Source organism: Lissotriton helveticus, chromosome 3_1 (genome assembly GCF_964261635.1).
Source record: "Lissotriton helveticus chromosome 3_1, aLisHel1.1, whole genome shotgun sequence".
NCBI lineage: Eukaryota > Metazoa > Chordata > Amphibia > Caudata > Salamandridae > Lissotriton > Lissotriton helveticus.
In genome coordinates, this window is record NC_136061.1 from 588,673,514 (window position 1) to 588,699,127 (window position 25,614).

Genomic DNA, 25,614 nt, shown 5'->3' on the forward strand with positions numbered 1-25,614 from the left:
TCAGGGTCAGTTTTGGGTTTTTGGGTAAAAGGGTATTTTTAGGGTTCAGGGTCAGTTTTGGGTTTTTGGGTAAAGGGTTATTTTTAGGGTTCAGGGTCAGTTTTGGGTTTTTGGGTAAAGGGGTATTTTTAGGGTTCAGGGTCAGTTTTCAGTTTTTGGGTAAAGGGGTATTTTAAGGGTTTAGGGTCAGTTTTCAGTTTTTGGATAAAGGGGTATTTTTAGGGTTCAGGGTCAGTTTTCAGTTTTTGGGTAAAGGGGTATTTTTAGGGTTTAGGGTCAGTTTTCAGTTTTTGGATAAAGGGGTATTTTTAGGGTTCAGGGTCAGTTTTCAGTTTTTGGGTAAAGGGGTATTTTTAGGGTTCAGGGTCAGTTTTCAGTTTTTGGGTAAAGGGGTATTTTTAGGGTTCAGGGTCAGTTTTCAGTTTTTGGGTAAAGGGGTATTTTTAGGGTTTAGGGTCAGTTTTCAGTTTTTGGGTAAAGGGGTATTTTTAGGGTTCAGGGTCAGTTTTCAGTTTTTGGGTAAAGGGGTATTTTTAGGGTTCAGGGTCAGTTTTCAGTTTTTGGGTAAAGGGGTATTTTTAGGGTTTAGGGTCAGTTTTCAGTTTTTGGGTAAAGGGGTATTTTTTGGGTTCAGGGTCAGTTTTGGGTTTTTGGGTAAAAGGGTATTTTTAGGGTTCAGGGTCAGTTTTGGGTTTTTGGGTAAAGGGGTATTTTTAGGGTTCAGGGTCAGTTTTGGGTTTTTGGGTAAAGGGGTACAGGGTAAAAATAAAATAAAATTAAATTTAAATTAAATTAATTAAATGAAATTAAATTAAATTAAATTAAATTAAATACAATTACATTAAATTATATTAAATTTAAATAATATACAATTAAAACAATTATATATACTTACCAATACTTACGTTGTAATGGTATGCGTTGTAAAGGTACATGCGTTGTAAAAAAATGCGTTGTAAATACATGCGTTGTAATAGTATTTGCGTTGTAAAAGTCCCGTTGTAACGGTATGCGTTGTAAAAGTATGCGTTTTAACGTCATATATCCCCTGGACAGTGATCAGAAACAAACTGATGTCAGTGTGCATAAAGTGCACATATATAGTGCCCCAAACGTCACATTCAAGGTGAAATGGAGCCAATGCAGAGCAGCACAATGCTATCTGCTGATTCGCAAGGAAATTGCTGTAGTTTCCGGATCCAGTCTGGTGCCTGGGGAAATTCAAGAGGTGAGGAATCTGTGGTTAGATGTGGACTCTACTAGAAAAGACAATACTGAAGGTAAGTAACGTGTTCTACAAAAATAGAGTAAAAAGAAGATTGTATGAGAGATGCTTAATGGTTTGTAAGATGGTTTTGTGTTTGAAGACCCACCTTTGCTCATGTTGGTTATGTTCCCATGGTGTGAGTAAACCAGTTCCTCTATTACAGAATTGTATTATATGTCCCACAAATAGGACTGATAGGCTTTAAAGACTAAGACTAAGATCAATATAGTGACTTGTTAAACGTGTAGTGTTGGAATAGAGGTTGAGGAAGATTTATGAGGGGTTGACCACTTCTGTTATCGGTTTTCGGACCCATATGTCTGGTTTCAAAATAACGAGACTATTGCACAGTGTTGTGGAGGTTTTAAAACAATAATAAACATACATGTAAGCAGATAAGACAAACTGTGGCGAAAGAACGGGGACTGTAAATCATCATTTGATACTAGTTTGTCACTGCATGGTGGGAATGTTAAGTGTATGACTGGATGTGGATTTTATTTACTCCTCAGGTATTCACTCGAAAGTTGGAGGAAGTGGGGCGAGTGCTGTTTCTTATATCCCTGACACAGAAGATCCCTGCTGCCCATAAGCAATCTCATGTCTCCATGGTACAGGAAGACCTCCTCCGTCTCCCTTCCTTTCCACGCAGTGCTATTGATGCTGAGTTCTCTTTGTTCAGTGATCCTCAAGGTACTGGAGCTATTTTACAAATTTTCAGCCTCACAATATTCATAGCAGAAGAAAGCAAGCATGAATGTTTATCTATTAAGGCGGGTAAAGTACAACATCTTGCCAATTATTCTAGATCACTTGAACACTAAAACATTCACAATTTTGGATATATAGCTTTTCATTAATTTATAGAAAGCTGAGAGAAAAAAAGATGTGTTTCATTGCTTGTCCTCAAGGGACATTAATATGAAAATTACTCATTGGTGGCTGGAAGGAAATAGGGGTGGTGGGTTTGTAAAAAAAGTACTAAAAAACAACACCTACCTTGTAAACGGCCCGTCTACGCCGCATTGCTGCTCTTCTTTGCAAGGTCAAAACCAGGAAGCACCCAGGATTCCAATGGCCAATAACAGTGTTGCAATGCAGCATTGGGATTGGCTTCCCATAGCCAATCACAACGCATTACAGACTGGTGGGGAAGATGAAGTCCTCATGTCTGTTTGGCCGGCCCAAGACGGGCGGCCAAGCAGTCATGCGCACTTTGAGTGTGCAAACCACTCCATCCCCTGTGACCCCCAGCCCCGTAGCAAAGAAAAATAAAATGATAATAACAAGGTTATTTCTGCTCAGCCAGCAGTGGGGCGACCCTCCTTCACCTGAGTGGAGGACCCCCCCTGAAATTACTTTGTGAGTAACTGATCACTTCTAGAAAGTATATCCGATAGAAAGTAGGATTCCAGTCATCAGACTTACTGGGATCTAGAAATTCTATGTACCTCTTCCAGCCCACCTTTGGCCTTTTTGTTCTCAGAAGGGTAAGCCACACTAAGTACGAAATTAGCATTTGAAAATGCTCTGCTTTTCATCCCTCAGCTATATTGTCACCATTTTGAATACCTCTCATGCATGTGAAGGCAATGCCAAAAGATGTTCTTCAAATTTGTTTTTATTCCAAGTAAATATTTTATCTGATAGAGACTTCTAGCTGCAGATTCTTTACCTTAGTATATTCAACAGGCGTCAGAATAGATTGGGAAATTTTTGAGCAGTCCCTGTATGCATAGGTAGGTGGCATCATTCAACTCTGGGTGGGTTTGACAGTGGCATCTGTGCCAGTATTGACTTGCACAGTGCCTATGTAAATGCCACCACATCACACTGACCTCAGTACCTTCTTATCACTGCGGATTCGTAAAAGTTCCCGTCAGTCAATTTTTTTTTCCCCAAGGAATGTTATTGATTTTTCAAATTACAATAAAAAGCTTCCCACTCCTTCTCCACCTACCTAACCATATTTCAGAAGCAGAGTGGACCATTGACAGAACAAGAAGAAAGTGCAATAAGATACAAATTAAGACCCATATAAATCAGATTATCTTACACTTCATAGATGAGTTACAGAGTGCAGATTAAAAAAAAGAACTCCCTTTCAAACACCCAGACGTAAGGACCTCAAAGATCTGGAGAAACCATAAAAAGCACCTTTATTCACCAACTAATCAATTAACAGGCACCATTGCATTTCAATGTTATGTTCTTTATCTACTAGGGACCATGTCAATTTTTTCATGGCTATTAGAGTCCATCATTTACTGACCCAGTCCTGTGTGGAGGGTACCTTCGGGCCTTCCATCAAAAAGCTAACAATTGCTTCATCATTAGTAATTTGTTGGTTATGATCCTCCAATCTACTGTGGTCAGTGCGGACATGTTTATTGGTTTAAGGCCCAGCATTATAGTGGCAGAGTCAGGCAGTAACTGGTAATCCAACACCATTTAATGTGACTCAGGATTTGTATTAAAAAATGTCACAGCAGGGCAAGTCCACCACATGTGTATATAATCCCCCATTGGCCACACCCCCTCCAGCATAGCCCATCCGATGTATCGTACATTTGATGCAACTTCATAGGTATGATATACCAGTGTCATGACCTTGTACATTGTTTCCCTATTCTATACGCTCTTGCAAAGTTAGGTGAAATCATTCCAGAGCCTCTCCCAGGATTCCCTAGGAATGGCACGGCCTAGAATATGCATTCTCTTTCTGATGGATACATCTGCCAGTGGATTCCTCACCTTGTGAATATCCCCTTGCGTCAGCAACATTCAGAAATTCTTTTTGTAGCTTCACGCCGACGTGGACGACGTCACAGAGACATGACACCGCGCGCGACTCCGCTGATGTCACCAACTCCGTAATAGGCCCACGCCGGCGTGATGACATCAGCTCCCTTTTTTCCGCGTCGTCGACGCTAACAGTTTCGAGGAATCCTCTGTAGCTGTTAGTACCTTTGTTACTGTTTGTTTCTTTTCGGTGTCCTCTTGCTTCTTTGTGTCGAGATGTCCACGAAGAAGACTGGATTCAAGCCGTGCGGAGAGTGCGGCAAGATGATGTCAATTACGGATCCGCACGAGTGCTGCGTTTGGTGTTTGAGTTCGGACCATGACGTTGAGGAATGTTCTTCCTGTAAGAAGATGAATCCCAAGGCTCTCCGTGAGAGGGAGGCAAAGCTCCTTGTTGCCAAGTTGAACAGCAGGAAGGACAAGAAGAGGTCGAGGTCACACTCGAGGTCGTCTTCAGCGCATGCTTCGAGGTCATCGAGGAAGAAGCACAAGAAGAGATCTCATGAGTCTCGCCATCACTCTGGGAAGGACTTGAGCTCGAGACCGAAGTCGCAGGTGAAGTTGCTTCGCAAGGATGTGGAGACTCTGACTCCAGAGGTTCAAGTCTCCGAGGGTGAGGCTTCGCCTGTGAGTTCGCCTGTTCATTCACCAAAGCTGTTGTCGAATCCTTCTCCGGCTCCGACTCATTCTTCTGACCAGGAGGGTGAGGGAGAAGAAGAGGAATAAGGAGAAAAGTCGAAGTCGAGAAGACTCCGCTCCCTCGAGAGCATCCTGTGGGCTCTTATCCAGCTTTTCCGGCTGCAGGTCAGGACCCTACTCAGTTCCTGAATGCTATGTATGGAGTGTATTCAAGGGCTATGTACCCCTCTGGTGCACCGGTTGGTCCCACGGGTCCATTAGCATACAAACTGGGTATCCCCCAGACTTACGCTCCTGCGCCTTTTATGCCATTCATGCGGCTCCGATGCCGCCTTGGCTTTTCTCGGCACCGCCGAAGCCTTCGACGCCAAGACCTTCGACGCCGACACCCTCGACGCCGATGCTGAATCCGATCCGACCTCGTGTTCAGCGGTCTGGTCCTTCGGCTTCGGGCTCGACGCCGGCTCCGGCGGAGTCGATTCCGGATCCGTCGACTTCATTCCTGAAGGAGAGGTCGAGGCGTGAGGCACAGAGACTTCTAGAAGAGCAGAGGTACCGTGATGCAGAAATGGAAGAGGGTGAGCTGCAGGATTCAGAGTATCTTTTCGACGATATGAGAGAGGCTAGTGGTCTTGAGCTGTCTCCTGATTGGGATTTGGCCTCTGTTTCTGACGCCCCTTCTAAGGATGTGACACCTTATCATGTGGTTATAAGGAAGGCTGCAGACTTGTTGAAAATAACACTTCCTACTGCAGAGTATAAAGCTAATATACTGACAGAGGTCCTTCATTCACCTACCTCTGTGGTCGAGCCTATGCTCCCTTTCAATGATGCTTTGGCGGAGCCTATATCTGAGGTTTGGAAAAGACCGCTTACAGACCCTGCTGTTTCGAGGGTGGCTTCCTGAGGAGGATAGGAAGGATTTTCAAGAGGTGATTACTGACAGTCAGGCTGCTGCTAGACAGGTCATTCAGAGTGGGCTGGACACTGCTTACTCGGTGGCAAGAGTGATGGGTTCTTCAGTGGCCACAAGAAGAGCGGCATGGCTTAAATCCTCTGAATTCTCTGCGGATGTCCAGGCTGCCTTGATGGATTTGCCCTTTGATGGGTCAGGTTTGTTTGGAAAGAAGGCTGGTGCTGCTTTAGAAAGGTTCAAGGACAGCAGAGCGACAGCAAGATCTTTGGGCCTACAGTCCAGAGGTACTGCGGGAAAGAAGTTCAGAGGATTTGGCAGGTCTTCCTTTCGGACCTACAAGCAGCCACAACAGCAGCAGCAGCAAAATACGCTGTACAAGTCGTACAGAGGCAGGCAAAGAGTTCGTCCCAGAGGCCGTCAGGCTTCCTCCTCCTCCTCTACCTCTTCCCAACCCCCTGCCACCACAGCAAATCAGCCCTAGATCCGCCATTCCGGATCATTTGGGCCCAGTGGGGGGCTGGCTTACCCATTTTCTATGAGATTGGGAATTGATTACATCGGATCTTTGGGTTCTCAATCTCGTGGAGAATGGGTATGCTCTTCCCTTTCGGGAATTTCCCCCCAATTACCCTCCTTGCCAAGGATTTTGTGCAGAGGACCACCTGCTGCTCTTGCAGGAAGAAGTCCTGGCTCTGTTCAGAAAGGGTGCGATAGAGGTGGTTCCAGAGCAGGAGAGGGGTCAGGGGTGCTTCTCCCGGTATTTCCTGATCCCCAAGAGGATGGCAGACCGTCCAATCCTGGATCTCAGGATCCTGAACCTTTACCTGAAGCAGGAGAAGTTCAAGATGCTCACCCTTCCAAGCGCTGCTGGAAGAAGACTGGATGGTGTTGATCGACTTGCAGGATGCGTATTTCCACATCCCCATTCTGAAGTCGCACAGGAAGTATCTCCGTTTTACGGTGGGATCGCAGCACTACCAGTTTGCGGTCCTTCCGTTTGGTCTTACTACTGCACCTCGAGTCTTCACCAAGGTGATGGCAGTGATGACTGCACATCTCAGAAGGTCAGGGGTTCCGGTATTCCCTTATCTGGACGATTGGCTGATCAAAGCAGAATCTCCGGAGAAAGTGCTCCATCATTTGCAAGTCACAACTCAGTTGTTGTACAGGTTGGGTTTTTCAATAAATGTACCCAAATCTCACCTGGTGCCCTCCCAGCGCAACCTGCTCATAGGTGCAGTACTGAATACAACTGTATGTCGGGCATTCCCTCCACCTCAAAGGATTCGCGACATACAGGAAATGATTCCTTTATTTCACAAAGGAGCGGTCGTTCCAGCCCTGAAGGTCCTTCGTCTGCTCGGTCTGATGGCTTCCTGCTTTCTGTTGGTCAACCATGCACGCTGGCATATGAGGGCACTCCAGTGGTGCCTCCGCAGGCAGTGGTATCAACACAATGGAGATCTCAGGGAGTCCATCAGGATCTCCAGAGAAACTGCAGCGGATCTGTCTTGGTGGAGTGTGGAGGGCAATCTGTCTCAAGGAAAGCCTTTCCAACTTACTCCAGCGGTGGCCACAGTGATAACGGATGCATCCACTCTAGGGTGGGGTGCTCATCTGGGAGATCTGGAGATCAAGGGTCTATGGTCTCCAGAGGAAAGGTTGCTTCACATCAACCTTCTGGAATTGCGGGCGATACGTCTGGCGCTCAAGGCCTACCTTCCGTCCCTTCGCGGGCGGCCAGTTCAGGTCCTGACGGACAACACCACCGCGATGTGGTATGTCAACAAGCAGGGAGGAGTAGGGTGGCAGTGTCTCTGCAGAGAGGTTTTGCGTCTCTGGTTCTGGGTTCAGGATCATCAGATTTGTCTGATGGCAAGTCATCTGGCCGGAGTGCTGAACGTGCGTGCAGACAGTCTCAGTCTGCAGTTCTCAGCCGACCACGAGTGGAGGCTTCATCCAGAGGTAGTTTGTCACGTCTTTCGGACGTGGGGGACTCCTCTGGTGGATCTGTTTGCCACTCACGAGAATGCTCACTGCCCATCATTGCCTCCAGTTTCCGATGCAGGGAGCCTTGGGGGACGCGTTTCAGTTGAGTTGGGACTCGCAACTCCTTTACGCGTTTCCTCCCATACCCTTGATTCCTCGGGTTCTGAGGAAGATTCGCCAAGACCGGGCCCAAGTAATATTGATCGCCCTGGATTGGCCAAGAGGGTGTGGTACACAGATCTTCTCCACCTCTCCTCGTGCCCGCCGCTCCGTCTCCCTCTCAGGGCAGATCTCCTCTCTCAGATGGAGGGGCAGGTTCTACACCCCCACCTCCAGACCTTACACCTTCATGCCTGGAGATTGAACGGGGCAACCTGAATTCCTTTTCTCTCCCACATGATGTGGTGGATGTCATTCTATCGGCCAGGCGTTCCTCTACCAAGTCAATCTATTCATACAGATGGTCTAAATTTGTGACTTGGTGTGGGGAGAAGTCCATTGACCCTTTGAGGGCTCGTTTGTCAGATATACTTCTATTTGCTCTTTCCTTAGCGCAGCAAGGGTTTGCTGTGGCTACAGTTAAAGGTTATCTTTCGGCTTTGTTGGCATTTCTCTGCTTGCTGGATCAGCCTCCTTATTTAAATCTCCTATTGTTTTAAGATTTCTGAAGGGCCTTACAAATACATTTCCTCCTATTCCTTTTATTGTGCCTCAATGGGACTTGAATCTGGTGCTTACTTTTCTAATGGGTTCCCCTTTAGAACCTTTACATAATTGTCCCTTGAGGTTGTTGTCTTTTAAGACGGTTTTCCTAGTTGCAATTACCTCGGCAAGGAGGGTAAGTGAGCTTCAAGCTCTTAGTTCAAAGCCCCCATTCTGGACCATTCATGCTGAACGAATGGTTCTTAGGACCAGGGCTGCTTTTCTGCCTAAGGTGGTAACTCCCTTCCATCTAGGACAGTCTATTACCCTTCCTACCTTCTATCCTCCCCCTCACCCTTCCAAGGAGTAGGAGCGGCTTCACCGTCTGGACCCTAAGAGGGCAGTGAGCTTTTATCTTGATAGGACAAAGGACTATCGAGTGGATGACCAGCTGTTTGTTGGATTTGCTGGCTGCAGAAAAGGAAGAGCTGTGCACAAGCGCACACATTCGAGATGGATAATACTATGCATCAACATCTGCTATGCCCTGGCTGGTAAGGAACCTCCAGAGGGTATAAGAGCCCACTCTACTAGAGCAAAGTCTTCAATATCTGCTTTGTCTAGGGGTGTACCTGTTGAGGACATTTGTAGAGCGGCAACTTGGGCCTCCCTCCACACTTTCGTGAAGCATTACTGCTTGGATTCCGAGGTGAGGAGGGACGGCCATTTTGCATATTCTGTCCTTCAGGACTTTCTGGTATAGAGGAGTGGACACCCTCCTCCGGGAGGGGGGACTGCTGTGGGAATCTATTCACAAGGTGAGAAATCCACGGGCAGATGTATCCATCAGAAGAACAAGTTACTTACCTTCGGTAACGCTTTTTCTGGTGGAAACAGTATCTGCCTGTGGATTCCTCACTGACCCACCCGCCTCCCCGTTGTGCAATGTGACACACAGACATGCCCCTAAGGGCATGTCTGTGTGTCACATTGCACAGGTGTGCATGCACAGATGTGCATGCACACCTGAATTCGGTATTTTATCACCGACTCTTAAGGGCCGGTTCAAGTTCAAGTTCAAGTTCCAAAATTTGTATAGCGCACTACTCACCCAGAGGGTCTCAAGGCGCTTGAGGGAGGGAGGTGCTTTACTTATCAAATATCCAGGTTATATCCTGTGGCACTCTTAGGAGTGTCAACTACATATGGATTTACCGAATCGGTAAAATTACCAATTCGGTATTTTACAGAATCAGTAAATTTACCGATTCGGAAAATTTACTGATTCTGTAAAATAATGGCCCCTACATCTCAATCACCAAATACCGGTCGGTAACGGCCGAATTCGGCCATTACCGACCGGTATTTGGTGACCTACATCTGGCCCTACCTATGTGTGTTATCTTAACATTTGTGTACTGTGTATACTGTGTATATTTCTACTGATGTCGGTCCATCCGTGTGCCTCGAAGGCACGGAAAAAAGGGCGGAACTGATGTCATCACGCCGGCGTAGGCGTATTATGGAGTTGGTGTCGTGCCTCTGTGATGTCGTCCACGTCGGCGCGAAGATACAAAAAGTATTTCCGAATGTTGCTGACACAAGGAGATATTCACAAGGTGAGGAATCCACAGGCAGATACTGTATCCACCAGAAAAAGCGTTACCGAAGGTAAGTAACATGTTCGTCTCCTGTATGGCAGTCCATGACAGTGGAGGTTTTAGCAAGACGAGTATTCATAGCGGAAAGAAAGCCCTTAGGGCCACTGTAAGCGGTGAACAGTTTTTAGGTCTCGCCTAGCATTGCGAGACTTATTGTGGTAGAAATTTCAGAAGGGGGCTTGAAGCCCCACCCATCATTTTCATTGGCTGGCGTCATCGTTTTGGTAAACGATGGCCTCCGATTGAAAATGAGGCTTCTTTGTTACCGCCCTGTCTCCTTTTCGGATGGCCGATACGGACTGGATAGTTTGCTTGACGGCTGTCAAGGGGGTATTTCTTATCTAACAGAGGCTGTAATGAGGGATCATGTTTCCGAAGTCTTGTTTTTTCAGCTTGTTTCACTCACCGCAGTTGTTTATTTAATTCTTTTGCCCCGCGATTTGCTTTCACCGCGCTTGTTTATTTAAATTTTTTGCCCCACGTTTTGCTTTCACAGCGCTTGTTTCATTACTTATAAGGGGGATTTCTAAAGAGCCTTTGCTTCAGAGCGTCAGTTGTGCACAAATGCATACAGCCTACGAGCAGCCAGGGAGCGGACCATTTGCACTAACTCCACCGACTGCTTGTTTGTTCAGTGCTCACGCACGTGAAGTGAGTGCATACAGTTTTCAAAATCACGGGGATTGATTCAATTGAGGAACCTAGAGGCTGGAATCTAATACACATTAAATATAACAGGTTGCCTCTAGGACCATGGATTCAAAATCTTCTTTCAAAAGAAGGGAGAAACTCTTTCCTACTCTGCGGTTCAACTAATGGCTGAATTACTTGTAAGCTTTCTATTCAGTGGGTCAGCAAGCAAATCGAAAATTCATCTTTTAAAAAAAATAATCAATATATACTCCAAACATTCATTAGAAAATTATTTTTACTTTATGATTATTTCATTTTTCTTTGTTTTTGGTATATGTGATTCAAGAACAATACATGCATTTGCCTTTAGCATATTAATACATCAATACAAAAAAGTGCAATAATTATATACAGTGCATGAATCAGAAAACATTGGTACAATAACAAATCATCTGAAAAAATCTAAAGGTCCTACTACATTCTACTCATGTACTGGAATGTGGACTACTTGATGCCAGAATGCAGAAAGACGATGCCGTGGCGTGAATGCCGGTATCGACAGAGAGTCTGGAGCCCTGACGGAAAAGATAGCTAAAAAAATACTTCTAGTAGGAGTACCGGATCTCTGAACAGAAGCCTGTCCAGTCCTCGTCCGGCAAGTCCCCTATGTCATTCACCCATTTCATACGGATTTTGTCAGGTGGTTTCGGTAGGTTTTTAGTATCTTGCGATAAGTCAAGGAAATAACCTTGTTCGGAAGATAGTCATCTAGGATCCTGTCCTCTAAAGGCGATGAGACGGGGAGATCAAAACCCTTGGGGATAGCCTTAATAAGTGTGCTACGTGCTTGAAGATAGCAAAATGTTTCACCTTCGTGTAACTGGTATTTTGCCCGGAATTCAGCAAATGAAACCACTACACCTTTTACCCACATATCCCCAACTTTGGAGAGACCAATCAGGTCCCATGTAGCAAACCCGGGCAGACTCGATAACATCCCCAGATGGCAGGATTCCAGTAGTGGAGTGACTCGGGAGAGTTTGCCCTTCCATCCCAGTGCTTTCATAGCTGTGTGCCAGTGGAGATGGGTGGAAATAAAGGTAAATGCTTGGGGCCACCGTATATTGCTCTCATATAATTGCCCGCTGCCATGTTAAAGCGATCCATTCCATACGCCGGATCCGTAATGGGACAGTGGGCCCAATGATTAAGGACCACCAGTTGCGAAGCCCAGTAATACGTTTGAATCGCAGAAAGCGCAATCCCACCCTCATACCAGCCATGCAGGAGTTGAACCAGGCCGATTCTAGGAGTGCCACCATTCCATAACAATGAGCGGATCTTAAGGTCAATTGTTGAAAAGTATTGTAAGCCGATTCACTTTTAAAATAATGCTTCTTTCACAAGGCATGTTTATTAACTTTCTGCAATCCCTAATTCAGCCCTGCTATTGCTGCTGCATCGCTTGTGTTGATTCCCTTCCTCACCCACCTCGACCTCCCAGTCGTTTCTGCTTGCTTACCCACCCCCTACCACACCACTCCACCCTCTGTCCTGCTTTAATTGCCACCAACATCCCTCCCTCGGTTGGTTGTTCACTTTTTTCTCTAGGACGGTAGAAAATCAGTGCCTGATCGGCCTCACACTTAAGAGAGTGAAAGCTGAAAGCATGTGATGTAACATTTAAAAATAACAGCTAATATACAATGTTATGTTAATAGAAGCGGAGTCTAGATCTGCTGTGTTAATGCGAACAACTAATATGGCAGACTGGACGGGTCTGTTGATTCTCATCTGCCGCCAGTTTCTGTGTAATTGGAGGAATGTAATATCAGTAAGAAATTAAATCCTCAAGCTTTCAAAAGAAAGGATAGTGAAACGGGTGTGGTGTCTGGGGGGTCGGGGGAGGTGGGGTGAAAGTAGTGGTTGGGTAGTTTAGTATTAGAGTAGGTGGCCCAGTTACCTTTTTAGGAGAATTGTGAAAAATAGGTCGTGGTTCTAGAGTAGAGCATTGGTGCCCCCCCCAAACCACATAGGTTGGCTTTGCAGAGAAAACGTAATCATCGGAGTCAGGTTTACAAAATTATTCATCGGGGTCCAGGTCAGATTGCTGAAAAAACAAGACTTCTGAAACATGATCCGTCACTACGATGTCTGCTTTCAGGTGAAGTTGCTGTGCGTTCAGTATTCTAAGGTGCTCTCATCTGCGCCACTCTGGGTGTTTGCTCTTTCACCTGATATATCTAAAGCTCCCTTTCTGTTGGTATAGATGGTGAGGTTGCATTTTGTAAGCTATTAGTATTGTAAATAACAATGCCTTGTATTTATGTTTTAAAACCCAAAACATAAATAGAAGGCATTGTCATTTAAAATGGCAATTGCTCACAATTGTGTGAATGCGAGACCTATTGCATTGCAAATGCTTGTTTCCATGGCAATAGCTAACGAGTGGCTGCCGATTTGTTAATTGGGTGTAGTACCCAATTCTGCAGTTTTAAGTATCTCATGCTCTCTAATTCCTGTAGTTGAAACGTCTGTTTGCACTTCCAAAAGACTTTAACACTCCTACTCCTGACTAGGTCCAGAAGAATCCTGCATCTCCTACTGCCCCAATGTGCAAATTCCCCATTGACTGTCCCTGGGTAGAACGCCACATTTCCAAGCAGAGGTGTAAATGGGGACAGAAAGGTTGTTAGCCCGTCACCCCTGGTAAGTTTATCCCTTATGGTGAAGAGAGCCTTAAGAGTGTTCAAGTAGTAGCATGCCACTGGTCTAGTGATCTTTGGGAGCCAGGGGACTGCCCAAGGGGCCCTTTCCATGTCTGCTGCATGGATGTATGACGGTACGACGCGTACCGTCACAACGCGTTCTTTTACAACGCGTCTCTTACAACGCAAGTCGTTACCACGACTTGCGTTGGGGGCGCGGATTGAGAATAGTATAATTTACTATTCTAACACCAGTCCCCGTGGACACTAGGGAAGGTGTTGGAATAGTAAATATACTATTCTTAATCCTCTAGCGCCCTCCAGCGCAAGTCGTGGTTACGACTTGCGTTGTAAGGGACGCGTTGTAAAAGCCTTGTGGAGTAAAATCCGCGTGGTAAAGGATGATTCCCCTGCTGCATCCATATCCACCTATTGGTTCTCAGCCTTATATAAGGATCATTTGAAGAAGACTCACAGCTGAGCCGCCTGATAGTATTTATGGAGGTCTGCTTGGCCGAGGCCACCAGACATCCTAGAGGATCTCATAATAATCCTAGAAAATCTTGCCTTCTTCCCATCCCAAATGAAGTTATCAATAACTCCTCACAGAAACTGCATATCCCTCTCCATAAAGGGGACAGGCAGTGCTTTAAATAATAAATAAAGTAGGTGGGGTAGCACGTTCTGCTTTATGATCGCCACCCTACCAGAGCCTCTGCCATCTGTAAAGATCAGTTCAGAAGGTGTTAAGCATGCATGAATTGTTAGCTACATAGTATAATAGGTGGTGCCGTGGTGTAAGATAATCTCCCAGGTATTTCAGTCTTTTACCCCAGCGCCCATCTAAATGGGGTCAAAGTAGTCAGCTTGCTCTTCTTCTCCTGTGAGGCCTTAAGCTCAACATCTCTGACTTGGCCAGGTTCACTCTAAAGCCGGTTACTGTCCTAAATGTTGCCCGTAACTCCAGCAGCTTGGGGCTGAATGTAAAGGGTCTATCAGGGTCAGGAGGATGTTGTCTGCAAATGGGTGTATGACTTGTTCCCCAGCCAAGGACATTCCCAGTGGGGGGCAGGATCTGCCATCGCCTGTCCCACTGGCAGTCTATAACAACGGAGAAGTGACTTCCACAAATTACCAGAGGGGCTACTCCATTTCTGAAAACCTTGGCCACCGTTTTATGACTGTCTGATGGAAGACAATCTATCCTTGCTACGTCAAGAACTGTTAGCTCTTTTGGACAAAGGCGCCTTTGAGAGGGTGCCTGCATCAGAAGTAGGGTTTGGTTGCTATTCCCACTTCTTTCAGGTGCCAAAAAAGAAGGATGGAGGCCTCAGTCCTATTGTAGACCTGCACCTTCTGAACACTTTCCTCAAAATGGGAACATTAAAAACCCTCACATTAGTTCAGGTCCTGACTGTCCTGGACCCTGGAAACTGGAATGGTGGAGTTGAACTTGCAGGATGCCTATTTACAAATCCACGTCCTGCCTGCCTGCTGGCAGTCCCTGTGGTTCACGGTGGGTCAAGAGCACTTTCAGTTCACTGTGCTCCCTATTTGCCTTACCAACGCCCCTTGGGTATTCACCAAGGTGATGGCAGTTGTTGCAGCACATCTGCTTAGATCAGGGTTTCCAGTCTTCCTCTACCTCTACAGCTGGCTGTTAAAGGCGGGCTTGCCCCAGGCTGTAATCTTCCACCTCCAGACTACAGCTGTCCTCCTGCATTTGTTTGGGTTCATTATCAACATGCCAACATCACACCTCACTCCTTCTCAAATGCTCCCTTTCATTAGAACTGGACACAGTGCAGTTTTGGGTCTGTCCTCCAGAGCTACCAATACAGGATATTCAAGCTATAATACTATCAACCTCTATCCTGGATTTTGGGGAGGCTGGCTCTGATGCTGTTGGTCCTCGTGGCTTGCTGCATCATGCTAGTGACACATGCCCCTTGGCATATGCAGGCTCTGCAGTGGGACCTGAAGTTCCAGTGGGAACAGCATCAGGGAAATCTCCCGTACCTGGTACAGATTTCGGAAGGAAGTACAAATGACCTGCAGTGGTGGCTGATGAACCGCAATTGGGTCAGCAACAGACCCCTCTACCTTCCCTAACTGGATTTGATGGTAGTGACAGATGCGTCATTCCTGGGATGGAACATCCATTTGGGAGAGGAAGACAGCAGAGAATGCTGGTCTCCAGCAGGGTTGGGCCCTGCATCACCCTGTTGGAGCATTAGGCAATCCAATTGGCATTGAAAGCCTTTCTTCCTTCAATTACAGGAAGGCTGGTGCAGGTGTTCACGGACAACACCACTGCCATGTGGTATTGCCACAAACAGGGCGGGGTGGGGATATGGACCCATTGTCAAAAGGCCCTGCATCTCTGGACATGCTGGAACATCAGGGCATTTCCTTGGAGGTTTAACACCTGGTGGGCTCTAAACACCAGAGCAGACAATCTCAGCCCTCGATGCCTAGAGGATTCATCGGGAGGTGGTGCAAAGTCTCTTTCAAGAATGGGGAGAGCCTTGATAGATCTGTTTACCACCACTGAGAACGTGCTGTGTCAGCAGTTCTGCATGCTGGATTTTTCAAGGTGGCTCTTACTCTGAGTTGCTTTTTGTCTTGAGTGGAGCTCCGACCACCTATACGCCTTTCCGCTGATACCACTCCTGCCCAGAGTTCTCTAGAAAATCAGGAACTACAGGGCCTAAATCATTCTTGTGCTCCAAATTGGGCACAGATTGTCTGAAATTGCAAACTACTGTGCATCAGCATCGCTCCTCCAATCAGGCTGATCATTCGGGAGGATCTTCTATTACAGCAACAGGGCAGAGTACTGCACCCCAACCTGCACATGCCCCACCTTCATGCTTGGGGATTGAACGGCAACAGTTGACAGCCTTCAACCTCCCTCCCTCAGCCTGTGATGCCATTCTGGCAGCTACGCGTTCCTCCATCAAGACGGTTTATGCCTGCCGTTGAGACAAGTTCATGGCATGTTGTGCATCCCAGGATATTGACACTCTTTCTGCACCCTTACTCCAAGTTCTATTGTTCTGTCTCTGGCCCAGCAGTGCTCTGCTCTGGGCACTGTTATGGTTATCTGCCAGGTAACAACTTGGGCGTCCTTACACACGTTCACAAAACATTACTGTCTGGATCAAGGGAGTCCAATCTCTTCTGTAGTGAGAGCTACTTCTGATCAGTGAAAATCATTGTGAGCTACTGAAGGCCAAGCCACTCGTGCAGTATTATCAGACTCCCCATGCCCAGTTTAATTGATTTTAAGCCTAATGTCCATAGAGACAAAGACTATGATTTGAACAAAATGCTTTGACTGGAGGCACTATGACAGGACTGCCATGTGTGTCATTGAGAGCGTTGCCTTCGGAAATGTATGAACATGTTTGTGTATGAATGGGATATATGTGTGTATGGGTGAATGAGAGCTTGTGGCATATGTACTTGTGGCACAGGACATAACTTTTGTCACATGTGGAACTTGTATATGTATAACATAAACATGCAGCCATTTATTTAAAAGGAGGAATATGAAGTCCAGGAAAATATTCTGCAAAAAAGGTTCATAATATGGACAAAAAAATGGCTGTATTTTTCTGTTAGTAATATGTCATTGTGTCTACCAGCCACTGGGGAAAAATGCCTGCTGTATGGAAATGCAACACTATTAAATGGGAGAAAAATAAACTGAAGAGTAAACCTAATGTTTATACGGATTCCAAAAAACTCATCATTAAAATGTTCTCCCATTTCAAAGTGTTGCATTTACAAACATCAGGCATCTTACACTCAGGGTCCTGTAAACACAGTGTCATATTTATAACAGAAGATTCAGCCATATGTTTAATTGGGAGGAATTCAAAGTGAAGAAACATGCATCATAAAATATTAAGACACAATTGGCTTAATTGAAAATGGAGAAAAATATTGACTCAATGTTTCAGAGAAATATTTGTATCCACTTTATATGTCTCCCATTTGAAAGAAATTGCAGTATTTCTCAGTTATAAATATGGCACAGTGTCTACCGGCCATTGGAAGCAAGAGGCCTGCTGTTTGAAAATCCAACACTTTGAAATGATCTAAAATTAAAATGAAATGTTAACTTAATCATTAAGTTAACACTTCATTTTATTTTTCTCCCATTTAAAAACATTCAGAAGCATCATTTGGTTGTCATGCTCCAATACTGAGTTGCCAAGGGCTTTTAAAAAAAGATTTAAATATCCTAGTGCTTCAGTTCTTCTCCTCTATACCCTGGGTCATAAATGTAACTCCAGCACTGCTCATTATCAGGCCCTGCTATCTGCAGCCTGAAAATAATAATTTAAAATAAACACAGCCCTCCCTTAACTTTAAAATGGAAATGTCACCCTGTGCTTATTTAAAAATGAACTCAAGGCTGCATGCTACTCTGAGGGTGTCTGCGAGCCACTAGTAGTTGGCGATCGACTGGTTGGAGACACCTGGTCTGGATGGTCAGGTCTCTTGTAACAGCATTTTGTCAGTTCTGTACTGCAGGAAGTTTTGGTCTAATCTGTTTCCCAGGGAATTATTGAATGGGTATCTATTCTAAGGTAAGGAATCTGCAGCTAGATGTCCCTATCAGCTGGACAAGTTACTTACCTTTGGTAACACATTATCTGGCAGGTACTATCTGGCTGCAGATTCCTTACTGACCCTTCCATCCTCCCTTCTCTGCGAATTGATTTCAGTTTAGGGTCACCCTTTTGAAGGCCTTAGAAATGTGCAGCAATGTGTCAGCATCTTTTGTGGCTCTGCGCTTCTGGCATGGAAATTCCCGAAAAGAAACTTACTCCAGTGCACTGTGGTGGCACCTATGTAGACACAGCTTATGTCACTTCCGGTGTGGAAGAAGCCGCCGAGGAGCCGGTTGATGCCACCTATTGGAGTGCAGGGATATCTCTTAAATATTTCCGGATCCAATCTGATGACTGGAAAATACTCTAAGGTAAGAATCTGTGGCTAGATAGATTCTCTGTCAGATAAGGTGTTATGGAAGGTAAGTAGCTTGTTGTTCTGAATATCTTGGGGGCTCTTTCTGTATGCAGCAAATGCTATGAGTTAGCAACTGCACAGATGCAGATCTGATGTATGTTTGGTCTGAATTTGGTAACATTGGGAGTGTTGATAATTTCTGTATTAAATGGCACTATACTGACGGATTTTATTTATTTGCTTTCTGTTAAAAGTAATATAGAAAAGTATTAAAAGTACATTTTGCCACTTATTAATAAACCACTGTATTAAAAGCAAGTTCATTGAAATATAGCATTCTTTTCAATGAATCATCTTGTGATTTCAGCAACCCTATTGTGAAGTATGCTGTCCATATATGATAGTATATACACTACCGAACTCTGTAGATCTGACTTGAATTATAAATTGTATCTGATAGAGACTTCTAGCTGCAGATGCCTTACCTTTGAATTTCCCAGGCTTCAGATTGGATCCGGAAACTTTTGCTGAGCAATATCCCTTGCGTGTGCCGTCAGGTGGCTCAATTTGGCTCCACGTGACGTTGTCAGCGCAGATAGCATCCGTTATAACGTTGTGGTACTTATATAGGCACCACCCAGGCGCTCGGAGATCAGGTCTTTTCTTTCAGCGCCAGTTAAGCGCCGATCTGGGAAGAGCTACCCCTCTGTCACTTTTTGACAGGCTTTTTCTGAACTTTTTGTTGACTTCCAAGATTTTTTTTATTTCAAATCTGTTTATTAAAGTTATGGCATTCTGAAAAAATCAGAGGTAATCAACCAGGTCAAAAATATACAGTCTCAGAAAGGCACATACTGGCACATGCATCAACATTGGAGTTTGCGATTCCTTATTTGCGAAAAATAAGGAATCGCAATTAAGGAATCGCAAACTGCAATGCATCAAGAAATCGCTAAATAAATTGCAATTTCTTAAAATTCCTTAATTACGATTCTCAATTTAAGAATCGCAATTAAGGAATCCCTTCCCATTCATTCCTTTGGGCATAGAGGCCCATAGGAATGAATGGGAAGACATTCTAATTTTGCGAATCGCAATTAAGGAATCGCAAAATGAGAATGCAATTTCAAGGGTGCAGGTGGGGTCCAAAGGACACCCTGTTGCACCCCTGAAATTTGCCATTAAGTACATTTTTCACACACACATGCCCCAAGGGCATGTGTGTGTGTAAAATGGCACTTTGAAAAATGCACTTTTGTGCATTTTTCAAAGTTTTCGCAATTTACCATGAAGGTCAACTTCATGGTAATTTGCATCCCTTATTTGCGAATTCGCAAATTTTAAAAGTTTGATGCATTGCATTTAAGGAATCTCAATTTGAGATTCCTTAAATTGCGAGAACAACAAAATGCATGATGCATCCAAAAATGGAAATTGCATTCGCAAACGGCCGAATTTTGCGATTCGCACCGTTTGCGAATGCAATTTCCTTTGATGCATGTGCCCGATAGAGTTGCTTTTAAAGATCCAATATCAACAGCACAGTGCAATAACAATAATCTACAAGGCATATTCATTATCATACTTTGTAAACCCAAATATGCTGATGAGAAAGCCGCTAAGCTGGAGGTAGGAGTGGTACAAAGTGGCCTCAGGCTAGCCTATTTTGAAGCTCCATACCTGTCATGTAGCGGTAAAGTGGAGTGCCCAGTGATAATAGGATCATTTGAAAAGCCGTTCTTACCACCTAGTGTGTGAAGTAAGCATCCGACTATGTGTGTATGGTCACTTGCACATGGACTGTGGTTGATCGGTGTGCCTTAGTTGAAGCCTGGAATTAACCAAAGCATATTAACAGCTTTAGTTAAACAAGTGGAAAATAAAGTGACAATAATAAAGGGAAGGAGAAGAGGGGAGATGCGTTGTATAAGTCTAAATTTGAGGAGGAGTGCGAGGTCTCATCAGTGCGAGGGGGGAGTGCCTCTTCCGATAGGGCATTGACCCTGGGGACTCCGGCTGTCGGCCCCTAAAATAGGGTTCAATAGAATCCTCAAATAGTTGTAGAGCTCGCAGTTGAAGGGGGACCAGTCTGGAGTGTTCAGTCCCAGAAAAATAGTGAATTAGAGCCTGCCAGTTGTGGGTGAACTTTGCGTCTGTGTGATTGATGTGTGCAGTAGGTAGTTCAAGGGCTAGAGTGTGCCATAGGCGGAGAAACCATGTGGCTATCAGGGAAGGTTGCAACTTTTTCCAGAATAGACCTATTGTCTGTAGGGCAGCTCCCAACATTTGTAAAATCAGGCACCATTCCGTGTGTGTCATGGCAGCCAGTGACGGGGTCTAATGCTTAAGAGCGCCACTGCTGGAGAGATGGGGATGGGGAACCCCATAACATTTTTTATGTGGTTAAGTATCTCCTTCCAGAGGATCGTGAGGCCCGGCTTGACCACCATATGTGTAGAAAATCGTCTGTAGCGCTCTGTCATCTCCAAATGTCCGGGGGTAAGTTTGGTAGCATTCGTTGTAAGTAGGCTGGGGTATAGTACCATTGTGTCACAAGTTTATATTCTGACTCACATTGCGGTATGCTGTGATATACCTTTGTGATGTCTCGCCACAATCGATCCCAGTCCTCTGGGAGTATCTCACCTCCCAAGTCCAGGTTCTATCGCCTATGATATGTGTGAGATGAAGGTTGTTGTGCTCGTTGCAAGATGGTATATGTATGAGATATCAATCCCTTTGAGCCCATATAGCTGCAAATTAAGGATTCAAAAGCAGTTCGTTTTCTGGTGGCGCCTTGGATATACTCCAGCAATAGCAGCCAATGCTGAATTTGGTAATATTGCATATGAAACCCCTCCGTGAGACGAAAAGTTGTTTTGCATTGATCAAAAGTAAGGAGTTTACCGCCGTGGAACAGGATTTGTATAACTCGACACTTGCCCTCCGACCATTCACTTAATGCCCGGGGTTGTAACGCAGGAGGGAACACGGGATTACGGAGTATAGGCGTATTCAGAGGGGAAAACATAGTCAACGTCCGGGAGACTGCCAGCCTATCCCATATCTCTAAGATTGTTTTAGTGGGTGTCGATATATATGTGCTACGCGGGCGTATCCCTCGAGTGAGCCAAGCCAGACCCAGCTGTGGAAGAGCCCCTTTGTGCAAGAAGGACCCCGCGACGCCAGCTGGCGAGCCCGATATGGGGGCAGGTGCTGGAACTTGGAGGCAGTAAGGTGCTGCTGTTGTGAGTGTGACTCGACCCAGCAACCCACTGTGGATGACATTTCTTTTTTAAACAAGTGTGGTTTTCGCAACAGGCTCACTGAAGCAACACTATGTGGGACTTCTGAGTCCAGGAGGCCATGCGAAACGGCCACACCCACTGGGGTCGGATCTCCATAATTAATTGAAGTACACTGCTGTTGTGCATTTCCACCATGATGACAGCCTTTGATAAAGTGCAGAGTGCACGAAATGCGTCAGGCTTGCAGATTAAAAAGCTGTGTGTAATGTTAACTCGCTACTGGGCAGCCTTCATTAAGATTCCTAAGGCATGACCTACCTGCGTGAAGCCTCTTTCGTTGGGGTAACTCTCTTTGTTGGTGAAATATATACATATATATATATATATATATATATATATATATATATATATATATATATATATATATATATATATATATATATATGCCCCCCCCAGCCTGTAGTGTCTTGGAGGTACTGGGGAGAGGGAGCAGGCAGTCTGTCTGCTTAAAGGAATGCCCGGCTGGGATGATATTCCACCTGTTTGTTCCCGCAATATTCAAAGGAGCCGGTGAAGCAACAAACGCAGTATCAAGTGTGAAGATGGGTCACTGTACCACAATCTGACTGTTGTGTCTGTTCCTCATTGCGGGATTTGGTGCACTGTGCCCAAAGGTCTTGTGGTTGGGATTACAGCGACATTGATCATCGGATGAACTTTCCCTGTCTGCTTTCTACATCTATGAGTCCCAGCCAATGAGAACACTCGGTGTATTTAAACAGCAGCCCCGCGAAATGACTCACCTTGACACATTCAGCAATTACCTGGCACTGATGAGGCACACGCCGAAACGCGTCTGCCATACGCTGTAATTGTGGACATCGCGATGCTTGGCAAAAGTGCACCGGTGGCATTAAAATTCAGTTAGGCAACCCGAGCATGTGTCAGACCTGTTTTTACGGAAAGCAGGATTGGAGGAATATATGTATATATATATATATATCAGCCACCAAGAAAACGCCAAAAAAATCTAATTCCAAGGGTGTTTATTTACACCTACAATATGTTTCGGCTTAGACAGCCTTGATCACGTAAGTGAAAGTGTGCATGAAACGTGCTAATAAAGTTAAGGCAAGTCATGAACATCGACAGAGGACAAAAGCAACAACAGCCAAAATGGCTGACATCTTAGAATGTTTCACATCTTATTGTGTTACATCTTCTTGTGGGCTAAAATTAAATAAACATAAATGTTCATTGTCCATAGTTGTGTACAATTGTGTAACAATTTTGTTGAGATGTTAAATACAAAATTTGGCGTATGTTAACAAAGTCGGAAACATAGCAAAGAGCACATTCTGTGCCAAAAAGCCCAGTGAATAAACAACAATTAATGGCTGACATCTTAAAATACTACTCATCTCGTAGCGTCACAGGTTATCATAAGTGCAATGTATATTTACACATATCTATAGTTACTGCAACATAATGTCTGTATGAGTAACGTGTCTAAAATAAACTGATATTGCATATGTTGAATAAGCACACATACAGTTGGTAACAACACAAAAATTGATAAATGAATTCCATGCCGAAAAAGTGACCCAGGTAGCTGATATTGCTAACACAATGAATCTGCTCTTGGAGGCACCAAATAGAAGGGGCATATGAACGAAACGGTGCAGAGTATATCAATACGTAACACACCAGAAGGGGGGCCGCCGAAATATATAATGGCCTGGCTCCCAAGTTGAACTCAAACCGATCGAGTATGAAACTCCTTGCCACACTAGTCACAGTATAAGCCAGATAGTGTTGCTATACAAGGCTAAATATTCCCAATTGTAATATACAGTAAATAGCAAACTACTAGGGGCAACTTAGTGGAAAAAAGTCACTACAGTTTAATATGCACAATGATCATGCGAGTAAGGTATATACTCCAAAGTGCGGGTGCAGTTACTAAGTAAAATACTTCAGAACGCCCCTGTGGCACCATCCAAGGTCAAACTAGAAAAACGTCCATATAGGATAAAAAGCCCGAAGGGCTGCCGTAGAGTCATAGTACTTGCCACAGATGCCCATCAGAAGGCCTGCTAAGTGAAACGAATAATCGAAGTGAGAAAGACGAAACTGCCCGTGAAGGTGAGTGCGGTGACTGGGCGCCATTCCCCAATTGTTCTCCTGTTGGAAAATACATAAAAACAATATTATGGTAAAGTTTAAAACATCTAGACATTGCATCTTTGAAAAATAAACTGTGAAGTGCACTGAATCATGGAGGAAGAGAATACAGTTACACAAGATCAGATAGCACAATATGCAATGAAGTTAAGCGTAACTCTTGAGAACTGAGGAAATAACGCTGTCCATCTGGTAACTAGAACGAATAAAGTTAAGACAGGCTGGAACCATCAGGAAAACACATCAGTTCTCTCTGAGGTAGACTGCAAGCTCCTCATCTTGATTCAGACCTCCCGGATCCTTCGTCTGAAAATAAATAATATATTTGGATTCCTTCTGCCTCAATCTTAACACCCTATTGCCACCCCTAGGGTTCCTGTCAATCTGTTCCAGAATGATAAAACTCAGAAGTAAAGGGTTAGAGAAATGCTTATCTCGGAAATGTCTTGCCACTGGATATTTCTCATCAACATGTCAAATGGTTCGGTAGTGTTCCAATATGCGTTTTTTGGCATGTAGGGTAGTGCTTCCTATGTACCATGACTGCCATGGACAGACGATCACATAGATAACATGTGTAGTGCTACAGATGAGAAATTGATTGATTTCTTTCTTTATTCCATTGTATTCCACTTTCTTTGTATGAGTGCTGTTTCTACAGGCTTTACAATGGCCACAAGGGAAAAATCCCTTGAGACCAAGACCCTGTATTGCGGAGTAAGTGGTGATGTCACTCCGCGCACACACATGTCTCTGATATTTTTTCCTTTTCTTTATGTAATGGTCGGCCTTGCTGGGACATCGCCACCTATGATATTGTCACTTTTCAAGATGTCCCAGTTTTTATACAGTATCTTTTGTATTTGTCTCGACTCTGCATTGTATGTCAAAATGAGTCGTGTGTTGTCTTGGTTGTTTTCACTGTCATCAATGATCTTATCCTCAAGTGTGGTACTTCTGGGGATGTTATCTGCTCTTTGTTTGGCTTTTTTCAGAACCCAAGCAGGATACCCTCTATTTTTTAATCGTTCCAGCATCTCGGTACACTCAAGTTGGTAGCCATTTTCAGTATTGCAATTTCTTTTTGCCCTCAGCAGCTCACCGAAGGGAATGCTCCATTTCAGGGTTTCGGGATGACTGCTGAGGGCATGGAGAACACTGTTGCCAGCCGTGGCCTTTCTGAAAAGAGAGATGTGTATTTGATTACCCTTGATGTCAATTTTGACATCCAGGTACTCAGCCGTGACCTTACCGATGTTGCTGGTGAGAATAATGTTGTTGTTGTTAGTATTGAGCAAATCTATGAATTGAATGGCTGCTTCCTCAGACCCTCTCCACACCACGAACAGGTCATCGATATAGCGCCACCAAGTGGCAACGTGGCTCCAGTGTTCTGCCCAAGCAGGATCTGCGAAGATCTTCTGCTCCCAGTGCCCCATGAAGTCCACCTTCAGGCGCTACTGCACAACTTCATGTCGGGTGCACACAAACATGGAGGTGGGTCCATGTATTTATCCACGCTCAAGTTTCAAAGAAACACGTAGCACTCACGGGGTCCGTTTAAAAGTAAATGTATTGGCAAGGACGCGTTTCGGCAATGAGCCTTCTTCCTGCTTGCTTCGTAAATTTAAACAGCTTTTGCATGGTGGGATTTTATAAGTTTAAAACCTCGATTTTCATTGGTTGCCACACATGGAAGGAGAAAGGGCATTGCTTGCTCACGGGCCAATGTAATTGCCCCTCCCTCCCCTTGAATTCGTTCTCTGCATCCATAGCGTTCTTCGGAATAATAGTATATGTTTTAGAATCAATCATTTTTTATAGGCGGATAGATCATCTCAGAACACAGCCCAGCTGCCTACATCAACTTGCCAGCAATGCGAATTCTCACAATAAGGACACAGCGTCTGGGTCTACACCCCGGAGGGCGACCCCTCGTGAA

At 44.8% G+C, this 25,614-nt stretch overlaps 1 protein-coding gene across 1 annotated transcript in view; it reads left to right on the forward strand.

The window, feature by feature from the left end:
• UNC80 (unc-80 subunit of NALCN channel complex) overlaps positions 1 to 25,614 on the forward strand; it is a 2,761,828-nt gene that overhangs the window by 1,655,158 nt on the left and 1,081,056 nt on the right. The window contains exon 42 of the mRNA XM_078680564.1: positions 1,780 to 1,960. Coding sequence (XP_078536690.1) covers positions 1,780 to 1,960 — 181 coding nt within the window. The remainder of the gene's footprint in view (positions 1 to 1,779; positions 1,961 to 25,614) is intronic.